At 42.7% G+C, this 23,057-nt stretch overlaps 1 protein-coding gene across 1 annotated transcript in view; it reads left to right on the top strand.

Moving 5' to 3' along the window:
* The window catches only part of SOBP (sine oculis binding protein homolog), a 158,222-nt gene that overhangs the window by 79,481 nt on the left and 55,684 nt on the right, over window positions 1-23,057 (top strand). Inside the window, exon 5 of the mRNA XM_032408132.1 lies at window positions 12,599-12,694. Coding sequence (XP_032264023.1) covers window positions 12,599-12,694 — 96 coding nt within the window. The remainder of the gene's footprint in view (window positions 1-12,598; window positions 12,695-23,057) is intronic.

Raw genomic sequence — 23,057 nt, 5'->3', positions numbered from 1 at the left:
ATGGGACGTAAGGAAAAGTTATATAAGTGCCCTTGTCATTGCTGTCTGCTTTCTATGGGGTCACAATGCCACATAGAATGGTTTGGTATAAATACAGAGTAGTTTATAGAATTAGATTTGTTTATAGAATTAGACAAATCATTTTTATCATTCAAAGGCAAAGGTCTGTCATTCCTTAAGGCAAAGGTATGAATGAAATTTCTTTATTTTACACACAAGGATAATTGATTGCATGTAAACACTGCTTATTTTTAGTAATAAGGGAAGGCTAATGTTAGTAATAATTATATCAAGTGATCATTCTTATTCCCCTTTTACCATTTTCCACATCAAACCATAACAGTTTTCTGTTCTATGATTAGGTAAGAACCACAAGGAAAGTTTTATGAATATAGAATCCTTTGTCCTTGAAAACACAGCTCAGCCTATGTTGATTCCCAAGAGAAGATTTAGCCTCCCTTGGAACCCCATCATCTTAAATCTGTAGGATTTGCAAATGAAATATAAGAGGAATTTCAAAACAAGCAGGCCCCCTATGAGAAGTCTGTCAACTTCAGGGATGTGTCCTCCCCCATCTCCATGCAGAGTTTCTCCTGCTGACCTATAGGACTCCCCTGGCAAACTCCCATTTCCATGTGTACTCCTCACCCCCGCTCCTTCCATCCTTCCCTCTTTTTTGCCCCATAACTCAATTGCAGAATACTTGAAAAGGCCATTGCCCTCCATCCTGGTGGGCTTAGGGTTTGGATCTGCTCAACCTTTGGCTGTGTTCTTGTTGCCTATGTTGCCTTTGGCCAAGTAGACTGACCCCCACGCCTTGACCCTCAGGGCGGTGCTGGCTCCCTTGAACACCTCCATTTGAGCTGCAATGGACATTGGTGCTTCACCACAAAGAAAGGAGATCAGAGGGCAAAGTTCTCTCCTGCAAGGATCCATGGGGACATTTGAACCATGACTTCTCTGCCTTCTAGTAATATCTACAGTTTCTGTTGCTCATTGTCAGCCAACATCCTCTGCTGACTGAGCTGCTGTGGGAGAGCCAGTGTGGCGTGGGGGTCAAGACCTGCACATGGTGTGGGAACATCTGCATTTGGACCCCAGCTTGGCCTTTGTCAGCTCTTTAGCTTTGGATAAGTTACTACATTTCAGACTCCTTACTGGCAAAATGGAGGTGGTTGGTAATATAGACCTTACAAGGGTTTGAGGAACTTTAATGAGCCAAAGTATGCAATTGTTTAGCATGGTGTCTGGCACAGAACAAACTTTAATCTTAATTTTACTGTCAAAATGACTTCTATACTGAGTTTTCTTCCTTTGTGGTGACAGTTCTGTGAAGCAGTCATTGAGCTGGAAGTTTCTAGAAGCAGTGATGTTCTCTCCAGTGGGGTCCAGTCTGCAGTCTGGGAGCCTTCTTCTGTTGGGCCCTCCAGTCATCTCATATCTAGAACCACACTGGGCAACTGAGATATCAGGGTACAGAGGAACTGGAATAGTTTGGGAATTTTGGTAACCAGAAAGGTTAGGTGAGAGTTGGAATGGAACAAATGAGAGGGGCAAGGCTGCTCGCAGTGCAGGGAAAAACTACCCTCTCTTGTTCTCAATTATACCCTAAAGAGAGAGGATGTGGAAACCCAGGACACTTTTTGTCTTTTGTCACCTATGCTTTGATTCTAAAATATAACTCTTGGAAATGTAATAATAATAATAATAATACCTTTAAAAAGGGGTGACAGAGGAACAAGTGTTAACTGAAGTTATCTTCTAAAAATGGACCTTAACCTGATACTCAGCTGTTGGCTTCAACAGGCCCTGCCCTCAACACAAGCCAAATTCTGCTGGAAAGATTGTCCCCTATTTAAACATGTCACAATCCCATCTTTTATTACTTCCATTCATTATCTACAGAATGGCCGGGATTTAAAATGAACACTCCAGAGAATGCCATTTGAGCAGAAGCTCCTTTGTTGCCATCTTTACATTTGTCTCCTCAGAGAGGCTGATCAGTCCTGGGTTTGTTTTATTATTATTATTATTATTATTATTGATATTGTTATTATTATTAGAGAGAGAGCGTGTGCTGTGGAGGGGGGCAGAGGGAGAGAGAGAGAGAGAGAATCTTAAGCAGGCTCCACACTCAGCACGGAGCCCCTTGTGGGGCTCAATCTCACCACCCTGAGATCATGACCTGAGCCAGATCCAAGAGTTGGACACTTAACCAGTTGAGCCACCCAGGCGCTCCTCAGCCCTGTGTTTGGAAACAAGGTACTTGGACTTGGTTCCTCTAAGCCTGATGGTGCCTCTGTTAAAGTTCAAGTGGTATGTGGCTCGTAGTTGAAGCTGTCAGGAGGACTATCCAATTCGGAATCACATCCTGACTTCACACCCTGCAAGACCCGGGGGCAGAGTGAGCAGATGTGTCACCTTGTCTTTCTCCCTCACCTGCTTCCACAGGCACAAACCACAGCATCGCTTCATGTTGGTCAGAACATTTGTGTGGACAGTGCGCAGTAAGAGCCAGGATTTTTCTCCTAGTCTTGGTCTTTCTTCTTTATATCAGGCCAATTTTAGATCTTTAAGACCATTGCATAATTCTCACTTCTATTTCTTACTAAAGAAATCTTATCTTTTTTTTTTTTTTAAAGATTTTATTTATTTATTTGACAAAGAAAGACACAGCGAGAAAGGGAACACAAGCGGGGGGAGTGGGAGAGGGAGAAGCAGGCTTCCCACTGAGCAGGGAGCCCGATGCGGGGCTCGATCCCAGGACTCTGAGATCATGACCCGAGCTGAAGGCAGACACTTAATGACTGAGCCACCCAGGCGCCCCAAGAAATCTTATCTTTAGGACACCTTATATTTTGGGCTCCATTATAGGATGCTGAGTATAATACTGTCCCAGTCAGAGCGGTGACCAGGGTGGGATACTTTTCTGTGGCTATCCAGAGTGGAGGACCAGAATGGTCATTTCAAGGCTACTGTCTATGGAGACAGCTCCAGCCAGGCCAAGTGCACAGGTCAGAGTGTCCAAGGCAGGTGCAGAATCAAGGGTGAGGGTTGAGAGCAGAAAGTGGTATGGAAATGGCCTCGAAGCTGGAGCTGGTAGGGAACCAGTGACGAGAGTGCAGAACACTATTGGGCATCTACAGGCCCACTTTGCAGATTGGTGGGCACCCCGGGGATGGGGTAGACTGAGGCCCATGTGAACCATGCAGAGAAGATGTAGGCATCCCTGTTGTATCTGGACCCTCATTATGGCATTTCTGTGGTTGCTGGTAGGAGAAGAAAAAAAGGTTGATTTGAGCACTGAACTTTATTACAGATAACAATTGTGACATCATGGTCTTTGACAAGTATTGCTGCTAATTTGGAATTTATAGTCCTTGGCCTCAGAACTGGAAACTAATTCAAGGATATAGTTGTTTCAGTTCATGACTCATGGCTATCTGTGACCACCATCACCAGGGTATTTCCTCTAGAAGTAGTTGTCTCCTCTAGAAGTAGTGAGAGATACACACTGATTCATCCACATGCTCTCTCATGTTTCCCGGGGTCCATCTCCCCTTTGCTAGGAGCCATATACGTGTGATGTGGCAGGTCATGATGAAGGGTACATGCTGTGGCGGGGACACAGAGCAAGCTAACTTCCAGGACGGGACTCCAAGCCTCTTGCATTGTCTTCTCACCTGCTGAGATAATTAGCCCCCGACCTGACAGGAGCTGCTTTCCTACTGCTCTGTTTCAACTTCTCCCGGTAGCGGAGGGTGTTGTGGTATTGAACAGAGGCTGGTGTACTGGCCTTTGGCTCCCCACAACCCCACCCTTGAAGAATTACCACAGTCTAGGCCTGTTTCCCAGCTAGGCAAGTCCCGTGACTTAATTTCGCCAGTTCATCCAAGAGTCTCCACTGCTTTGATGTGCTGACTCATCTTAACCAAAGCCACAATCTGCATTTATACGCTGGAGGGCCAGGACCGGATGCGATAAGACGCACAACGTCCTTTAGAGTCCGCACAGCACCATTTATGGGATTAATAAAGAATAATATGATAATACTAATAATGCTTTTAGAAATTCACAAAGGAAATTGCTGAAGGATCTGAATAGTTGAGTGAGCTCTGTAGGGCACCTCCTTCTGGAATTGACGCGCTTAGGTGTCATAACCAATGATCCAAAGGTTATTTAATAACAATCAGGTCAAAGAGGTTGGTTTGTTTTAAGGATTAGTTTTATAAATTTTGAAGTAGCATCTCCCTCAGGCTGTGCCAGAGACTTACTGACTCATGTTTGCTCTGTTGCTTTTTTCCTAGGCTCTTCGCAGACCACCCCACCCCCTTCAGTACTGTTTGTTCTTAAACATTCTCCTTTCCTAGTTTCCTTGGTGTATTCAATCTTCAAAACCCAAGAAAACCAAAGAATTACGAAAACCTCCCTTAATTAATAATAAATATTTTTAGCTTCATGACATCAGTATTTTCAAGTTATTTCACACTGATTTTTTTTTAAACCGCTAGCAGTGAGGTAGCAGATTATCAAGCACAGAGTAGGGGCTGTGGAGGCGGATTGCCTGGGTTCAAATCCGGGTTCCAGCCCTTGTTGGCTGTGCGACTTTGCGTGCACTCCATCATTTCTCTGTGCTCTTGTTTCCCGTATGTAAGATGGAGACAGTGATAGCGCCTACTCATAAGTTGTTGTTCTGTTTTGGTATATGTATGGGCGTGTGTGTTAAATGGGTTAATACACATAAAGCACTCAGAATGGTGTCTGCTGCATACGTAACAGCTGTGGGGATGTGAGCCATTACTATGAATCTTTGATAATATCCAGAGCAGTATCTTCATCTGGTTCTGGTATGTTTCCTATTCCCATCTGAGGCCAGGTTATTTCGAGGGAGACTTCTTGCGGGTAGTAAATCCCCTCCATTACGTCTGGATCCTTTCCTAGTCTTACAGATGGGGGTCCTTGCCTGCTCTGCATTTCCTCTAATTTCTTAGGTCCATCCTGAGGTCTGTAAATAAAGACTAGAGTCCGGCCCCTTCTGCCTAGTGATTTCAGAGAAAAGGAATAAAAGGACCACCTGAAATGCCTAGATTAGGCCAATTATTTAAGTATTTTATAGGTGCCAATGGGTAACAAAGTAGAATTGCTTGCCTTTTGTTTCCCCTTGCACGAGCCTGGGTAATAAATACAGATGAATAGTGAGTGAAAAAGCCAAAAGGCAGTTGGTGGGCAGAGGCAGGAGGTGGGGGGGAGGGGAGCCGTCAAGGAGCACGGATAATCCACCATGGATTAAGGGTCCTGAGATAATCAGAAGCTGCTTGGGATGTGGTGGCATGGCTTTCGCAGAGAATACAAAAGCGGGCCGAGTGCCCCAGCTGCTGGGCCTTACCTGTGGACCACTTCGATAAAACAATCCTTACCAAAGAGACTCAGGTGACCTGACGAAAAGCAGTGCAAGATAAATCCAGCAGTCGTGTCCTATAGAGGAAAAATAGATTTAAAAAAATGAAAAGCAAAAACAGGGCTTTTCAGAACCACTTAGCAACTGCTGTGATTATTCTGGACACAGCTGTAATGTGCTGGGATGAGCATGATATATTTTAGCTCGTGTGGTAGCTGTATTTCAGGCTGATGTGGAATCTGTTGCCGTAACTGTCATGCAATCCATTAGGGCCCCTGAGTAAGGGCAGCCATTAATCAGGCACGAGATCAGCCCGCTAGCCTCACACACTCACTGCTCTGAGTGGCTCTGACCTGACATCATTTAAGGAGATGCTCATGGAGGCCATAAACATGATTCGATTCCCATTATCTTCATGTTGCATATTTGTTACTGTTATTCTTTGAAGACTCCAAATTGGATATTAAAAATTTATGATATATATAAAGGTTTGCATGGAGTGAAAAACAGAGCTGCAGCAAATAAGTCCATCTCATCCATCAGAGATGTGGGAGCTGTCAGAGGAGCCTGGCAGGTATGGAGCTTGGAGAATTAGGAGGAACTTCACTGGGGAAACAGCTTCTCCCTTGGCCTACTTGCTAAATGGGAATCTAAATACATTTTGTTAAAAGAACAAAGTAAAACAGCACCACTGCAGGAATCCCATAGTCAATCTTTGATGACAAGCTAATGAAAGGGAGGGCGAAGGATCCTGATGCAAAAATTCGTACTAACGTGAATTGAGCAGATGCCTGGGTCCAGAGACTGATGTTTCTGGAGGCCTGCGGCGTCTCCAGAGCAGGGAGCCTGATGCCAGGCGGGAGTCCTCTGTGCGAGAGAAAGCTCTCTACCCAAGCTGCGTGCACACACAATCCTGTCCACGAGCCGTGCAATTCTCTGCAATCTGATGTTCACTGACTTGCATATTTGCATAGAAACAACTCATACTTAAGGGGATCCACTTAGAGAGGCAGGTAATTCAGGGTGGAGAAAAACAACATTTCTGGGTCTTAGCTTAAGAATCCATCCAACATATACATACAGGTTTCTTTGTTGTACAAGGTACTCTGCTGAGCATGGGGGGCTTCATACATTTTCCGTTAAGCAGTTTCCAGTCTGGTAGGGAAGATCAGACAGGAGTCATAACCAAGAGGAGTTACACCAAGGAGTCCCAGACTGACTTGGGGCACTAGGACTAGGCGAGGTGTCAGAAATAGGGAGCAAGGCACCGGGTGGGTTAATCTGGAATGGAATTTGGGGATGAGAATTTGTTAGACAATGACCCGAGGTTAGAGTGGGAGGCAGAGGAGAGAAACATGTGGACAAAATGATTATTGGCCGAAGTCCAAATTGAGTACAAGATCTGCAGTGAGGCTAAGAGTCTAGTGTCTAACCGGGTGGGAGGGGCAGGTGTGGGGCAGAAGTGCATGGAATAGCCAGTGAAGGTCCAGGGGGGAGGCAGGAGTGATCAGAGAGCTCTGGCAGAGGCCTGCTGAGACTCGGGTATGGAGATGACTTCTGGGCTTCAGCGGCAGGACACCCATCTCTGGGGACTGGAGTGCAAGGCAGAATGTCCAGTTGCTAGGGTTGAAGGATTGGAGTTCATTCACACACTCACTAATTCACTCACCACTTATGGAGCCTTTATAATATGCCAGACAGTAGATGAGGCTCTAGAGATTTACAGCTGAATAGAACACCATTTCTGCACTCAAGGACCTCACAGATTAGTGGGGAAGACAAACACGTAGATGGTCATAATGCAATGCAATGGATGGAATGGATATACACACACACACACACACATGCGCGCGCGCCCAGGTTAGGACCAGGAGGAAGAGGTCTGGAATGGCTTCCTAAAGGAGCTACAGTCTGAATGAATGCTGTATACGAATTTTCCAGGAGAAGTCAGGAGGACAGATGAAATCCAGTTTTACAAGCAGAAAATGGAGGTAAAGGACAGGAATCCAGTTGAGGGCAACTGGGCATTCAGTCATGAGGAGCTGCGCTACCGAGATGAGCGTAACTGGGTCGTAACTCAGTGGAAGCCAGAGCTACTCCGTGGGCCTCCCTGCATTAGTCTCGCCCAGGGCCAGCACGGGCTGAACTTTACCAAGGGGCCCAGAAACCAAGCTGACCTTTATGTCAAGTTCACAAGGATGTTCACAGCACACTGAAAGGCAGGCCACATGAGATGGTTGCAGTTTATTCCTCTCTGAGCCTCCTCAAGAGAAACGTATGTAGGCATTTGACTCAGGAAGGAGAGACCAGACACAGGACATTAGAAAATGAAATTCTAAGAGTTTTCAGAAGTGATGTCCCTGTGCTTTTATCTTGACTTTTGAAAATAAATTCTATTACTTTTGGTTTGCAAAATGAGTTCTAAAATATCAAAAGTTTTTCCCTGCAACTATTCATCTCTAAACTTACTCCCACAAGTTTGAGATGCACTATTTTTGACATCCTCAAGTCTGGTAGCAACACCACATGTGCGAGCTGACAGGTTCTACATCTGCTGGGGCCCTGGAAGGCTGAGTCTGGAGGCTCGGCTGCACCCTCCCCAGCTCTGGCTCCAGGCAGAACCTTCTCTTGTTTTCCGAAGAAATTTTGAAATCACAGTGATGCAGAGGTGTATACTCCCGTTCATCACAGGGAGTTATTAACTGGGAAGCCTAGTTATCTTTCCACTTAAATGGCAACAGTGTTAACCTTTTTGTTGAGTCAGAAATATCTCACTTTTCTGGGGTAGGCCTGTGAAGCTGTTTTTAGAATGTTCCACATTTTCTAAGGGAGTCCTCCAGAGGAGAAAAAAAAAAATGCTGAGCTTGCTTGCATAGGCACATGACACCAAAGCTTTGGGCCAAAGGAAGAAGTGAATTCTTTGAAAGAGAACTAAAGATTGCTGTATGTAAGAACCAAAATAAAAAAGTGAATTAGTGATGATCCACAGGGAAAGAGGTGGATCCCGAAGTTTAAGCCAGAGATTTTAGAAGTAGAGAGGCAAATAGTCTAAATTTCTCGCACAATCTAATATTTATTCAAATGGTAGGCACAACATGAAAATGGATGCATGACTGTCAGCAAGATGGGGAAATCCCCTTGCAGTTGAAACGAAGGATTTTTATTTCTGTTTTATGGCAAGAAGTGGAGCCTTCTTAGAATAATAGATTAAAAATGTACCTTTGGTCTGACAATCATATTTATAGTAAAATGTAAGAAAAAAAATAGCTTCCCATTTGCTTTTCCCCATAGTTGGCATGAATATCCAGCATATTAGTCAGAATAAAGCTGTTGAGAGTAAGACACATGGAGAGAATTAGTTCATCATGTATCTTGGCATTCCTTCTGTCAGAACTGGTCACTCCAGAACAAAGTCAGACATCAACATAGGTCTCCTGGCCCCAGGAAATGCCAAGAGCCGGCGGTGGGGTGGTCTGCCCCAAGACAGGCAGTTAGGGAACTCATTGTCCACGGAGAATTTAAGAACATAATAAAACCAGCTAAAAGTCATTCTGCTTCATGTTGTTACTGTGGCTGGAGATGTTGAGTATCTGCAGGGTTTGCACACCCCTCCCTGCCTGCCTCAGTACGCCATTGTCGGCCACCCCAGATGGGGCAGAGGCAGAAGGCGGCACTGGCTTCAATATATAACAGACTATAAAACGTTCTAAAATGATTCTACATGTAGGGTAAGGAAGCTCCTAGGATTTTGTCTAACATCGCCATCGAGTTGCTGGAAATGAAAATAGAGCTCATTCCCACAGAATAATTACTGTGCACCGAGCAGTGGCAGGGCCTGATGGTCTAATGGTGAGGAACCAGGCACCACCCTGCCCTTAGGAAGTGTGCAGTCCTTGGGTGGTGGTGGGGGGGGGGACAAAAATCACACCAAACAACATAAAAGTACACCTCTGTCCAGTCTAAGAGAGGGCAGGTGGGGATTTTTGACTTGGTTAGAGAGATTCAGAAAGACCTTTTGAGGAACTGGTCTAGTAGTCCTTCCAAGATTAGTTGTCATGCCAGGGACTAAAATAAGGAATTTTTTGCCTGCAAGCAGCTAGTCATGTCCTCTCTCGAATCTTTAGAATAAGAACCATCTCAAGGGCCATATCCTACATCCTCTTAGTTGTTGCAGAGTGGTTCAGTCCAGTGAGGTTGGGACATGGTTAGAGAACATTCTGCCAACACTTTGCCAAGGGCCTCCTCTCTATACCCCTCCTCTGGGCATGCTCCTTAGATCAGTGGTTCTCAGCCCTGCTTGTACATTACAGTCCCCTGAGAGCTTTTTAAAAAAAAAACACCCATGTCCAGGCCCCACCCTGGCCGATTTAAATCAGAGTCTTGGAAAAGTCGGGCGGAAGGGGGAGGACATGCTCCAATGTTAAAAAGCCACCCCAGATGACTCTGGCATGCGGTTGAGGAGAGAACTACTGCCTTCGATGAATGCACTTAATTTCACTTGGTCTAGGAAGAGTAATTTTAGATTTTACTCTAAAAAAGAACTTCAGAATACAAAAGGAATTACTTTGGCAAGAGGTGGGTGAGTGCTTGTGTCTGCACATACACGTGAGGGGCGTGGCTCTCGGTCTCCGTGCGTGTGGTGTGCTTTCCAACTCGGTTGCATGTGGTGGAAACGCAGGATGAAATGTCTTAGACTCTGGAATCAGGTTGATTGTGAGAGGCAGACTGTTCCAAGGGCCATGGAGTTTGATGCAGAGGCAAATATACGGCTCAATAAAGAAGCAGATTTCTGGCTTTCTCTCTTCACTTCCAATTCTCCCAGACTCCCTCTCCTTTCTCTTCCTCTGCTGCTTTATTCAACCTCATAAATTAATAGGCTTTATATGAAGTCTTTTGCTCCTCTGAGGAAGCACTTCAAATCTTACACCATGGGATTTTTTTGTTTTTGTCCTTTAAAAACATAAAAAGGATTGTGATCACCTTACATGTAAGTGGGATGGATGTATTTTTGCCACCAATGTTGAAAATATCCCCAGGCATCTGGTGTGTATGAATGTGTACACATAGTACATGCATAATAAACATATTCCACCTTATGAATATTTATACACAAGATACATATATATTGAATATAGACATATATATGTAAATAGTAGCCCTCGTAAACTATATGCTAAGTGTGTTTCCAAGCATATGTATCATAGTGCATCAGGAATATAATAAACCTACCACCAAGTTTAGCATATTTTGAGGTGGCATTTTCTGCAGAGTTGTTTATGGTAGGGTCTAGTTACTATCCATGTAGGTTTTTTTTTTTTTCCCATCACTTCAATGTTTGTTAAGTACTAACTAAAAGTAAGGCGCTGGGCATGGCAGAATTAAGAAAGATGAAGTAGATGAGGTCCCTGCCCTCAAGAGACCTCGCAGAGTGGCTTAAAATGCACTTACAAAGAATCGAAGATGTAACATTGTTCCTACCCACTGATATCTTATTGTTTTTCCTCCAGCTGCCTTTTTTATATACTCCACTTTAAAGTGGGCCCCATTTAAGACTCTATTGGCTTAGACCCCGATGTAGCTGCAGCCTAGAGCTTGACACCGTGAGAAGGAACATCATTGGTTTCAGTGCCTGCATAACCACCAGATGCGAACGATGCTTACACTTTCTGTCACGTGTAGTCCAATCCTGTAATGGCATTTTTTAAGTTACTCTGATTTGGCAGGGGGGAAAAAAGGTGTCATGAAAAGGCACCGAATCCCAGAGGTGTTCATAAATTTCAAAAATGAAACCAAAACAGACTTCTCCCACCGACTTCTTATAACCCAGATATCCCTGCCCATGACATTCCATTTCCAAATTCCATCTGGTTCCCTCCCTGTAATAAGTGGCAGAAGCCTTTATTAAAGACAAGCTATACCTCCTAAAATGGACAAAATCTGGATCCATTTCTAAAATGACAGTCCCCAGTCTAGCAGAGGAGCTCTGAGTGATACTTGTCAGCGGGCAAATTTCACTCCATGAAAGGAAAAACAATACACAAGGGCTGTCATCACTGTGCCACAGACGTAGACACATTGTTTTCTCCCCCCTCCATCCATACATCACAACAGGTAGTTCTCAGCTGTTTCCTTGGTGCCAGACATACATTTTATCTAAAGAGACAGCAGACAGAACTACCTGCTGCTTCCTGTGCGGCTCTCCCTGTGTTTCTCTCCTTTTTCCTACTTCACTTGGGCTTTTTAAAATCAGCTGGCAGGGAGCCAGGAGCTCATCATTTTAATGCAGTGCAAAATGGAATATGCATAATTATATGCAAGCCATATGTGAGGGAGACAGCTCAGCTGTGAATTTCAGGAGGCCAGGAAAGGGAGAGCAGTTAGGGCTAAGATGAGATGAGAGCAGAGCGGGGTGCAAGTGTCACCCAAATGAATGGTTTAATGAGTGTGTTGCAGACACGCCTCCTCTCACCTACCTCTCCCTCTCTCCAACTCCAAACCAGAGACTGATGGAGATTAGGAAGAGAAGACTGTATGCAAGCGGTATTGCTAATGGGTTCTGTTAATGTCTCCATTTAAACTTCAGCTTTCTTAATTAACAGTGTAGATCAAAATAACCAGTAACTTTTAATGCAGCTTCTTAATTAAATCTATTTTTTTACTGCATTCAATTGAAGAATCATTGTTCTTACTAGATCATTGCTCCTTTCAGATCTTTATTTAAAAATCAAGGGGAATCAGTTTATCTCTAATAGTATTACAATGCAAAATATAACGATGCAAATTGCTTTTCTTATGGCCTTGCTATTAGAATTTTTTTAAAGTGCATTATCTAGAGATTGCTTAAGCATGCCAAAAAGTTTAAACACGTACGTATGTCATATAATCCTAAATGTGCAACGAAAAGTCACTGGAAGATCGAAGTGGTGGTAATTTCCAACAAAATTACTTGATTTTGGTTTGCTTCATATCATTTAAAATATTACACCACGATGAATTTGCATGTTCAAACCAAACTATGTAAAGAAAAATAAATCCCAAATTTTGATATCTAAAAGGCGTACTGCGTATTTAAACAAACTTCTTAATAATGTTGTTATTTCTGGATTCCCGTTTGTTTAATGATCTGAGCTGTTATGCTTTTAGCTTTTTTTTCTTCCATTATTTGTAAGTCCCTAAATAGGCCATTATATTTCCCTTCAGGCTAGAGATGAAGATGGACATGCTGAAAATTTTCCCCAGCAGCACTATGCTAAGGAAACTCCAAGGCTTGCCTTCAAGAATAACTGCGAACTACTTGTAAGAATAACATACTTACAACAAGTCTAGAATGTTACTTTAGCACAGTGAAAACAGTTTTTGAAAGGGTTTGTTCATTATTACATAATTTATGAAGTATTATAGTTTTTCTGTATAGAGTTCTAAATGCTAATTCTGATATCACTGAATATGAATTATAAGATCTCAAATTGTTTGCAAATCTTTTATATCTGATTATAGAGCTTGGATGGCCCTGTCTTTATTAGCTTGTTTTGTATAGTAGTTTATAACCAGCCATTTGGAGAATGGCTAGTAAAGTTAAAAATACAGAGAAAGACAGTTGATATATGTAGCTTGGAAAAAAACAATCCCACCTCCACTCCTCCTCCTACTTCCTAATTGTACACTATTTTAGGAGACAACATGGTAATATTTTGTTCTGCTAGGAAAGATAGCAGAGTTGACACGCAGTACTCCCTTTAGAATTCAAGTATTCCTACACTCTCTTGCCAAACTCAATCAGGCACTTTCTGCTTTTCTATGTAGGAGAAGTCAAAGCAGCGACAGGATGCGGGGATGTTTACAAGTCGTGAGAGAGAGGATATCAGCTGTGACAGGGACTCTGTTCCAATGCAGGGTTAATTTGCTGTTCATTTTAGCATTTACAGCAAGACAAGATGAAAAGCAGGCAGGAATGCCTATTATATTTCTATTAAATGAATCTGTTGGGACCTAATGTTCTTGATTAGCTTTTGAAAATGAGTGCTCCGCAATGCATTTTCTGTTTACCTAAAGTAAACAGAGAATGAATAGTCATTTATTTAGAGATTTAAACACTGCTTTTGAAAATGAAGCTTTATGAGGGATCTAGCTATATTGTCCCTAAATGTTCTTTTCTCTTCAATTGCATTAAAGCAAAAACATTTGCTCCAACTAAATGAAAACACTGAAAGAGAATGAGGATGCTCAGTTGTTACATTCTGAGGTAGTCTCATTTCTATTTCATTTTTTGGCCGAACACAGTTCAGCTCTGCCAGGTCTCCGCATTAGGAAAGCCCACTTCTAACAGTCTTTGGACTTAGCTCTGATACCAACTGTTCATTAAAAACAAGGTGTCCAAAGAGCAGGAGAAGAGAGAAAAATGCCCTTCTTACCCATCCTAGCCGCAGCAGCTGGATGTTGCCAGTGAGAAACGCCTTTCCCCACTCCACAGACTGCATGGTTACAATAGCGCCACTCACTCTATGTCCTGTCCCTTGACCCACCAATCCGCAGGCCAGTTTGCTGCTTATACATGCAATTTTTTTTTTTTTTTCTGACAATTCAGCTCACCTTATATTTTATCTTAGGGCTCTTAAACTTCCAGGCCTGTTAGCGTGACCTATGTTGGGGGAAACTTTTTTCATTCATTTCCGTTTTAGTATTTCACCTATGACTATGGTTATCCAGCAGAAGACCCTAGGCTGTGGGCCATTTATACTATGTTTTGGTATCAAAATGCATTGGGGAGTATCTTATTTCTTCTTAGAGAAATTGTTAAAAGTAATATGCCATATTTGATTTTTTTAAAAATATTTATTGGTAAAATGAACATGCTTGAGTCCTGGTTGTGGTCAGTTTATATAGGAGGAAGTAAGACATACATGTGAACATCTTTTCCAGCTATCTTTAGAGAAAATATATGTTTAATCATTGCTATGCTTAAACACAATATTGTGTTAGCAGTAGTTTTGAGAGATTGGTATAATCTTTGTCCTTCTTGTCACTGTTAGAAATGCTTTATTTTCATCAGCATACTTTTCTGTGATAAAGGAAAAAGGAGAGTAAAGAGAAAAAACAAGTAAGCTTATTTCTCCAAGGAGAAATTTAATTTTTTCAACTGCAAGAGAAGCAGTGGTGTTTGGCTGATTATGAAGCCCAGAGAAGTTATGTTTCTATATGAAAGGGACTTGTACATTCTTAAGAGAGAAATAGGAAGTCCTTGGAGTTTTCTTAGTGCAGCTTAGAGCAAATTTTTAAAGACTTCATGAAAAAAGATTGCAAGTCCCGCTCCAAAGTGCTTTCTTAGCTTAAGAGCCATCTTGCATAATTCCCTGCAGCAAGAGCAGTGGTGCGTTTAGAAAGTGGAGGAACCCCGTGGGGGATGCCGATGGCCCTTGGGAGAAAACACTGGGGCCACAGGTTGCTTCTAGGCTCCCAGCGATCAGGACACAGAGCTACGCAGCTAACCCTCTGGACCACAGGGGCTGACAGAAAGTGCCCTGGCCAGGTAGCTTGGACCTTGCCTCAGACTTTATTAGTGACTGTTTATTGTCTCCGCCCTCCCCCCCACACCCCCAGCCTCTGCTTCTTGGAAGAGGGTTAAGTAACCTAAACAGAAGCAAAGCAGAATCCATGCCTGGAATGCACCAGGCTGTGTAATCAGAAGGCACTGACAAACAAAGCATTGGCTGATGGAGAAATCTGCTGTGCAACTGGAGACCCTGTAGGGTATTGATTTTTCCATTTAAATCCCAAACTGTGCTATGTGCCTTCACACCTAATGTACAACACAGATGACTAGATATTTAGCTTGGTGGCCAAGATTCTTTGGTTGGTGATTGTGCAGCAGCTTCCTTATGCTTTTTATTAATTTTGAAAATGCAAGGCTGTCAAGATGAGTGACATTAGATAAAGCTTGAGACTGTTTGATAGAACACAATTCAGTGTAGCCCCATCTACCTCTTCATAGATAGGTACACATGCACACACACACACACACACACACACACACACCAGGGTATTTTACTGGCAGAGCTAAATCTATGACCAAGGCAAATAACTTTCAATAAAAGAAGCTGTAGAAATTCACATCGCATTAACACTCCAGGAACACAGCTTGTGGGAGTCCAGAAGAGGGAACATTTAGAGCCAGGCGCAGGTGACTAGCCTCTGCCCCAAACTTCACCTCCATTGCTGGTCCCTTTACCATTATTGCCTCATTCTTTGGGGACTAGAAGGCCTTCTCTCCTCTTCTTTTCCTCAGTTACAATGCTCATATTGATATATGAGCTATAGGGAAAGGAGGACCTTTATCATATTATGAGCTCACACCTCATCATCCAGGACCTTCTCAGTTCTTAAAAGCCAGCTGGGAGTAAGACCTTGCAGAAATACAGCAGAAGCTGGGCCCTTGGAGGGAGAAGACCTGTAGCTAAAAGAAGAGGAATGTTGAGAGGGTTTGGGGGAAGGAACTGAAGGCACCCAAGCCTACTCCCAAGGTGTTCTCAAGGCCAGTCCAGAGAACATCACTGCATTCAGGAAGGAGGTCAAAAATATAATCAAAGAACAGCAACAACAACCTCACGTAATTGGGTTGGGAAGAAAGCAGATTTAGGAAGTCTGAAAGGAGAAATAAGAGTAAGGAAACTCAAGGGGGAAATCAGCCTGTTTTTCCTCAGTTCCAGATTCCCAAGTCATCACCGAGACAAAGTCTGACTCCCTTTGGCTTTTCCTAAGGCTGTCAGGGGTGGGAGTTTTACAGAGGGTGGGGGAAGGAGTCCACAGCTGGGAAGCTACATAAAAATAGCATCAGGGAAGAATTCTTTCTGGTCACTTAGAATGCCAGTGTAGGGAGAAGATGAAAACCGTTTTAGTTTTGTGGCCTGTGAACAGAGGTGGTGGGGAGGAGAGATACTTAGGCAGATCTTCTATGGGCTGATCTGTCCATCTCATTTCCTTGTGAAGGTAGACAAAAGTTGGGTTATAAACGTTGGACATGGTCCTTAGGCAGAACTGCTTTGTATTAATACATTGTTCAACTAGCAAGACATTATTGAGCATCTTCTGTATACATGGAATTGTACTACACAGTGCTTTTGGGGGACACGAAATGGAAAAAGGCACAGTCCCTTCCCTGAAGGAGCTTACAATTCAATAGGAGGAACAGGCATATACAGTATTGTAGTCATCAGGAACGTGGGCTCTCAGGTCTTCCTGAAAGTTACAATTTTGCCCCAGCCAGACTTTAACTTATGCTATATTACTCTGGTGGTATCACTAAGGATCATAAGCACAAAGGCTCAAAATTTATGGTGACACATCTGGCATTACATCACAGTGGATCCTCTTAGACCTCTCTGAACCTCAGATCTTCATCTGTAGAGTGTGATAATATAAGGTAATAACCTCAGAAGATATTGTAAGGCTTGAGAGCGATGACATATTTAAAATGCCTCATACACAGTATGAATTAGCTGCTATTATGATTCTTCTTATTGCCATGATTGTTATCATTACACAGTTGGCTGTGCCCAAGAGAGCACCAGCAAAGTTCTGGAGTACAAAGGAGGAAGAGATTATTTCCAAATGTAGTAATTAGAGACTTAACAAAGGAGGAGGATACCTTTGATCTAGGCCTTCCATGGTTGGATTTTGATAGCTGGAGCCGAGGTGTAAGGAAAGGGGGCATTCTAAGCCGAGGGAAATAGCGTGGCAAAGGCAAGGAGGTGGGAGAGTATAGACTAGGTGAGCCACCAGTAGGTGGCACCTGAGTTGACCGGAGTATAGAGTACCTGAAGGAGAAGGGGTTGAGCTGGCAAGCTGGTTTATTTGCACAGGACACCATCCCTATCAGGTTTGGACTTCAGTAGCTCTACTTCATGGAAATTCCTAGTACTTCTGTGGATTTAAAAAAATTATTATGGAAAATCACTAGCATGCACAAGAGTAGAGAGATGATGTCATGGACGCCCCTGTACCTATCACCTAGCTTCAACAGTGATCAACTATTAATCTTGGCTTCATCTATCGCTTTATCCTGTGCCCACCCCATCCCCCTTCTATTATGCTGAAGGATTGTAAACAAAGAAGCTTTTTTGCTTCTTTTTTGGTAAAGACTTTAGCTCCCCCACTTTTCTGGGTAGAAAGAATCTGTTGACACTGGTTAAATTGGGAATTGGAGCTTTGGGACTAAGTACGCATAAAACAAATGACTCTTGGTTATGCAGTGTGCTCTTGCCTCCCTCCTCAGTACAACCTTGCAAGTCTTGGACAATCAGATCTAGTTTAAAAAGCCCTGAAGGTAAAACAACACACCACAATGTCAGTAGTGACTTGGCCAGTGAGGGCCCTGGTTCTAAATGTATTTATTTAAAAATAAAATCAGATCTCTTTGCAACTCAGCCCAGCTCATGAGCATATGTTGGCCTCACAACATCAGCGAGGGGTAATTCTGGGGTTGTAGTCACATATTAGTTAGTGCTAGAACTTTCCTGCTAGATCATGGAGACTTAATGAGAACCACCTACCCTCCCCCACCCCCCGCCCTGAAAAGGTGATAGAAACAGCCGCATTTCACTTGAAACTTGATGGGCTCTTCAAAATAGGTGTAATTAACCAAAGACCCTCCGCTTAACACTTGGTTTAACAGAAAGCTAGATTCATGCCCCTGCTCAGTTTGAAGTTAGCAGTTCTTTGATGTTACAGCTGAGCAGCACAAAGCACTGAGAATGTAAATTCGTGGTGACACACTTGGACTTCCGTCACATCAAATAAAATATCATATGACATTTGTGTATGTAGTATGCCGTGGTGTACCAGTTTCCCGAAATAGTCATTGTAACAGCCCCAAACACGTCAATGACCCAGAAAACCCCAGGGACCAATTGCTATCTAGAGAGAGTGGGCCTCTCCCACCATTTCACACCCACCCTCCAGATCCCTTTAGTCTGGTGCTGTTTTGCCCCAAACTGGGCTCCTACAGTTTTTTGAAATATGTTTTAGAAAAATAGAACTTTTTAGAAAGAGAAGGGCCAACATTAGACTAAGCAAGGGGCAGTTCCAATGGAGGTGGCACGGTGACGCCCTGCAGCAAGACCTCTCTTCTTGGGCAGAGGCAGAAGGGGTGTGTTCTGCTCGGGCTGTCGTGTTCCACCCACACAGCCCTCTGTTTCCGTAGGTGCTAGTGTTTCACGGGCTCTGGTTTTCTGCTTCCCTTTCTCGCCAGCCTCTTGGTTCTCTTGCTGCCGTACACTTATGGTTCGGAGCCTTCTTCTCCTGTACAAAGACCCTCTGCACCGCGGTAGACCATCTCCCTTCACTCCCCAACTAGGCAAACCCATTTCAACTCTCTCTTTTTAGTTTCTTTATTTGGGGGAGAAGCCACTTGGATAAGGGCTAGAGTTCCCCAGCTTCTGCACTCGTATAAGGACATTTCTTGGGGTTAGGGACCCTCGATTTGATCAGGGACCCTCGATTTGATCGGAGACCCTTGGTCCTCGGCAAGCTCCCTTTTCCAAGCCATGGAGATCTTTGCCTTTCTGGTTTCTGGGCCATTGCACAGAAAGGTCAGAGGCATGACGGTTTGGTTTTCATGCTGACTTCCCACGCGGTACATCACAGTGGTTCTTAGAGCCAGAGAGAGGTGTGGAGGACCCTGTGTACTCCAAGGGAGACAGTGTGGTGTGGCGGATAAGAGTGGGTGTCCCAGTGCCTGCTCTGCACACCCCCGGCTGTGCAGCCGGGGCAAGCCCCTATCTGCCCTGAGCTTCAGTGTTGCTATCAACAGAGTGAGAATAAACAGTACGTACCTGATAGGGTTGGTTTGAGGAGTAAATGGGATTATGTATAAAAGTATGCATCTTACAGTAAAAATTCAATAAATGTTAGCCTATGACTAATAAAATGGAACTAGAAGGTGGCATTAGTTTAAACGAAATCTTAATGCAGATGCTGGGAGTACCTGCCCTTATTTTCTCACCAGAGTCTCTTCCCAGTTGGTTTGCATAGAAGCCCGTATGTAATATTTTAGCTTCAGAGAAACCCTTGAGCATCTACCCACTTGCCTATTTATGCTGAAGGCACTAGAGATGCCTGTTGGCTGCATAGCAGATATTGCTGCTTTGTGAGTTACTGCAATATTGGAATACTTTTTTTGAAAAGAGAACTTTCAAAATATAGTATGGTGTTATATTGAAGAGCTTGGACTCTTGAGCTAGACTGTTTGGTTCGGATTCAGGAATCTCCACTACTCCACCCATTGGATGTGTGACCTTGGGCAAGTCACAGAATGTCCATGTCCTCGTCTGTAAAATGAGGACAATATCTGTCCAGTGGGATTGGTATGAGGTCCAAATGAATGAACACCCATAAGGTTCTTAGAACAGTATTTGGCAAACAGTTGTTACTCAATCAGTGTTGTTGTGATTATGATTATGATTATTTCTTCCAAGCCTGCTTCTTTTCAAACACAGCATAGGATACCATACTTGGCCACATTCTCTAGCAATAGATTATCTGAAAGTCTTGGATGTGCACATTTGCATGCAAAAGCCACAAAATTTCCTTGTGAACAATGAGGAGGACAAGATATATTTGCAGATAATTCTTAGAGCTAAGCTTTTTTTTTTTTTTTTTTTTAAATATAACCTCAGGAAGACTCTCTACATGATCCAAGACCCCTTCATCTTGCCCTACCATTTAGTAGTAAAATTGTTAATCTTGGAAGTATGCAACTAAGAAATTAAGTGCAAAGCAAAGGAAAAAATTTAATTTATACTTGGGAATATCTACAGTAGCAAATGGCTGTGGCTGTTAAGGAAAGGAGACAAGAAATCATCCTTTGTGGGGAGTCTCCAATATGCCAGCACTGTGCTTGGTCTTTATACACTTTCTTTTAGACCCTTCATTCTCCATAACTTTGCTAAACAGCAATTGTTATTTCCACTTTACAGGTGGGGAAGTTAAAATTCAGAGGTGTTATGTTCCTTGCACCGGGGGTGGAAAGGGGATCCAATGAGCAGGTGCAGAGTCAAGGTTTGACCCATATCTCTCTGACCTTTGCTCACACCAAGACTCACTGCTGCCTTCTCAGGGTAGGGACCAGGTCTGATACACCCTTCCATTCCAGGGCTAGAGAAGGTATTCAATCTATATTGGTGGAATGAAGGAATTAAGAAATTAATTCAGAATCACTCTTTCTAGCTTCTTTATAGTAACAATTCTTTGGGAGAGTTCTGAAGCCAGAAAGAACACCTATGAGAATGTCAGGAAGGGGAATTTATTCAGAAAGGCCTGTAATGTTGGAGAATGCCCAACTGTATAATAAATTGTGGGGAAAGGAACCAAAGTACATGTTTTTTAGTTTGGTAGACTATAGAAAATATATTTTTCAATATGATATAAGCATTTGAGTATATTATTTTTAAAAATCTGACAGCAATAGATTATGTATGATAAGTGCTATGTCTTCTTTTGAAGATTTGGATTCTTTTCGTGATCAGTAAGGCCATTTTAAAAAGGGCTGATCCCTTTTGATTTAGTACTGTTTTATTCCTGAGAGGGAGCTGATCTATATCCTTCGAGATTTCTGACCATTACCCAGAGTCAGAGGATATGTCAGTCATATCCTCCCCTCATTGCTTTAATTGCTAGAACTGAACAATTACCTAAAATACCAAAGAAAAGTCACCTCTGGTGGCTTCACAGAAACTCTCAGTCATATATCAAGCAAATCCAGAAAATCAGATTGGATATCAATTATCAATATAAAAGCACACAAGTAACCAGCCAGAACTAAAATTCATCATATTCAGTCACGTGTTTGGTTTATGGCTAGAAGAACAAGCTAACCAAATTCTTTTGGGAGAAAAAGGGAAAGGGTATGAAAAATATTTGGAGTTGAGAAGACTGACATATGTGAGTAATAAGGGAGGCAAGAAATTGGAGACGGTGATGTGGGGGTGATAGGGGACTGGTGAGAAGGAATTTTGAAAGGGAAGAAGGAAGATAAAAGCCTATGAGTAAGCTGCGAACGGACAGATTCAGGCAAACAAGAATCATTAAAAGAAAGTATTTTCTCATGGCATTTGGCTTGAAGTCTCTTTCACAATCACGTATTTTGTACACTTCCCAGTCTTCTGGTCTGAGATGTCAGGCCTTCCTGGAGGGATCTCTTCTCCTACTGCATGACCACATACAACCAGGAGAGGAGCTTCTATTTAAGTCCTGATGAGGCTCCCTTTGGCTGAGAGCTCTGTGGGGGAGGAGCTTTCTCTTCCCTCACTGTATCCCTGAGCAGGCACTTGCCCACAGCACATTTCATGGATTGTAAAATGCACTTTCTCCCCCTACCAGTTTAACATCTCAGAAATGGGATTGCAGATTATAGTTGGTGACCTGTCATTTTTTTAATTGGCAGTGTTTTTCCCTAGGAGTGGTATAAAATAATGGTATCTATCTTAACAACCGATGATGATGTAGATTCCATGAACTGTGGAGGTCGGTGCTCGATGATTATTTGTTTAATGAATGCATGTAGTAACATATCCCCCTGGCTCTAGTTCAGGTAAAAGCGAAATGCTTATGGTTGGCTCTGGATTGTGCATCGGCCACCGACAAGTTCAAGTGGGGAGCTGGCTTGTGGTCATCGCGGCTGAGCATGTTACTGCTGTATACTTTCCCTTCAGTGGAGCTGACAGATGGCTTTGTTCATTTTCTCAAGCAAAATGTTGAACCAGTTAAGACAGACCCTAGATAAGCCAGGTTTAAAATAATAAGCACAACTTTTCCCTTAATTATCCATAAAATTGCTTAATGTTCTACCATGGATTGCACATCCACCAGTATTTCTCTTGAAAATTCATGAAGGTACATTGGTAGAAGAGCGATGATTTCTTTCTTTTTCCTGATAAAACACACTGTAGGTTACATTAGGATAAAGTATGTTTTTTATAAATCAGGAGGCCTTTACCCATCATCGTCACCATCACCAACATCTCCTAGAGAAGTTCCCAACCTACTGAAGAGACAAGTACACATGGGTGCATTTCCTACACTTCAAGTTTCATAATCCACATCCAGGATATCAACTTGTATAGGTAACGTTATACCCTTAACTTCATTATGTGAAATACTCTGCTGTTTTATAGTGGTCAGATCTCAATATGGTTTGGTTTCATTTTCATGGAAATTTTGAATCTGATTTTGATATGGCAGCAGGATCTGTTACACACTTCTTTGTGTGAACAAAGAGGGGAAACCCATACAAACATTTTTAAGTGTCAAAGCCTGAGGTGGGAAGAGGGCAATATTTAAATATTGTTCACTGTGCTAGGATAATTAGCTTTACATGTAAAGTGTCCGGATTATTACAATATGTAAAATACTTGGAGAGCCTCTGTTACATATCCATTTCAATCAGTGGTGCTTTTAACTTCTAAATTGTCTGATAAATGTGTGAGGAATTTTTGGCTTAGAGAAATATTTATATATTTGCCAGATACCTTGAATTTTGAAAATATGTGACATTGTTGCATATATATGTATAAAATATGCTATATGAAGGCAGATTGTTATATCCTATGTGGAAATGTGGATACATATATAAGGGAAAATGAAAATAAACTAGAGCATTACAGAAGTG

The sequence above is a fragment of the Phoca vitulina genome, unplaced genomic scaffold, assembly GCF_004348235.1.
Source record: "Phoca vitulina isolate PV1807 unplaced genomic scaffold, GSC_HSeal_1.0 scaffold9, whole genome shotgun sequence".
Lineage (NCBI taxonomy): Eukaryota > Metazoa > Chordata > Mammalia > Carnivora > Phocidae > Phoca > Phoca vitulina.
The sequence above is the reverse complement of the archived record's forward strand: the minus strand, read 5'-3'. Positions and strand labels throughout refer to the sequence as shown.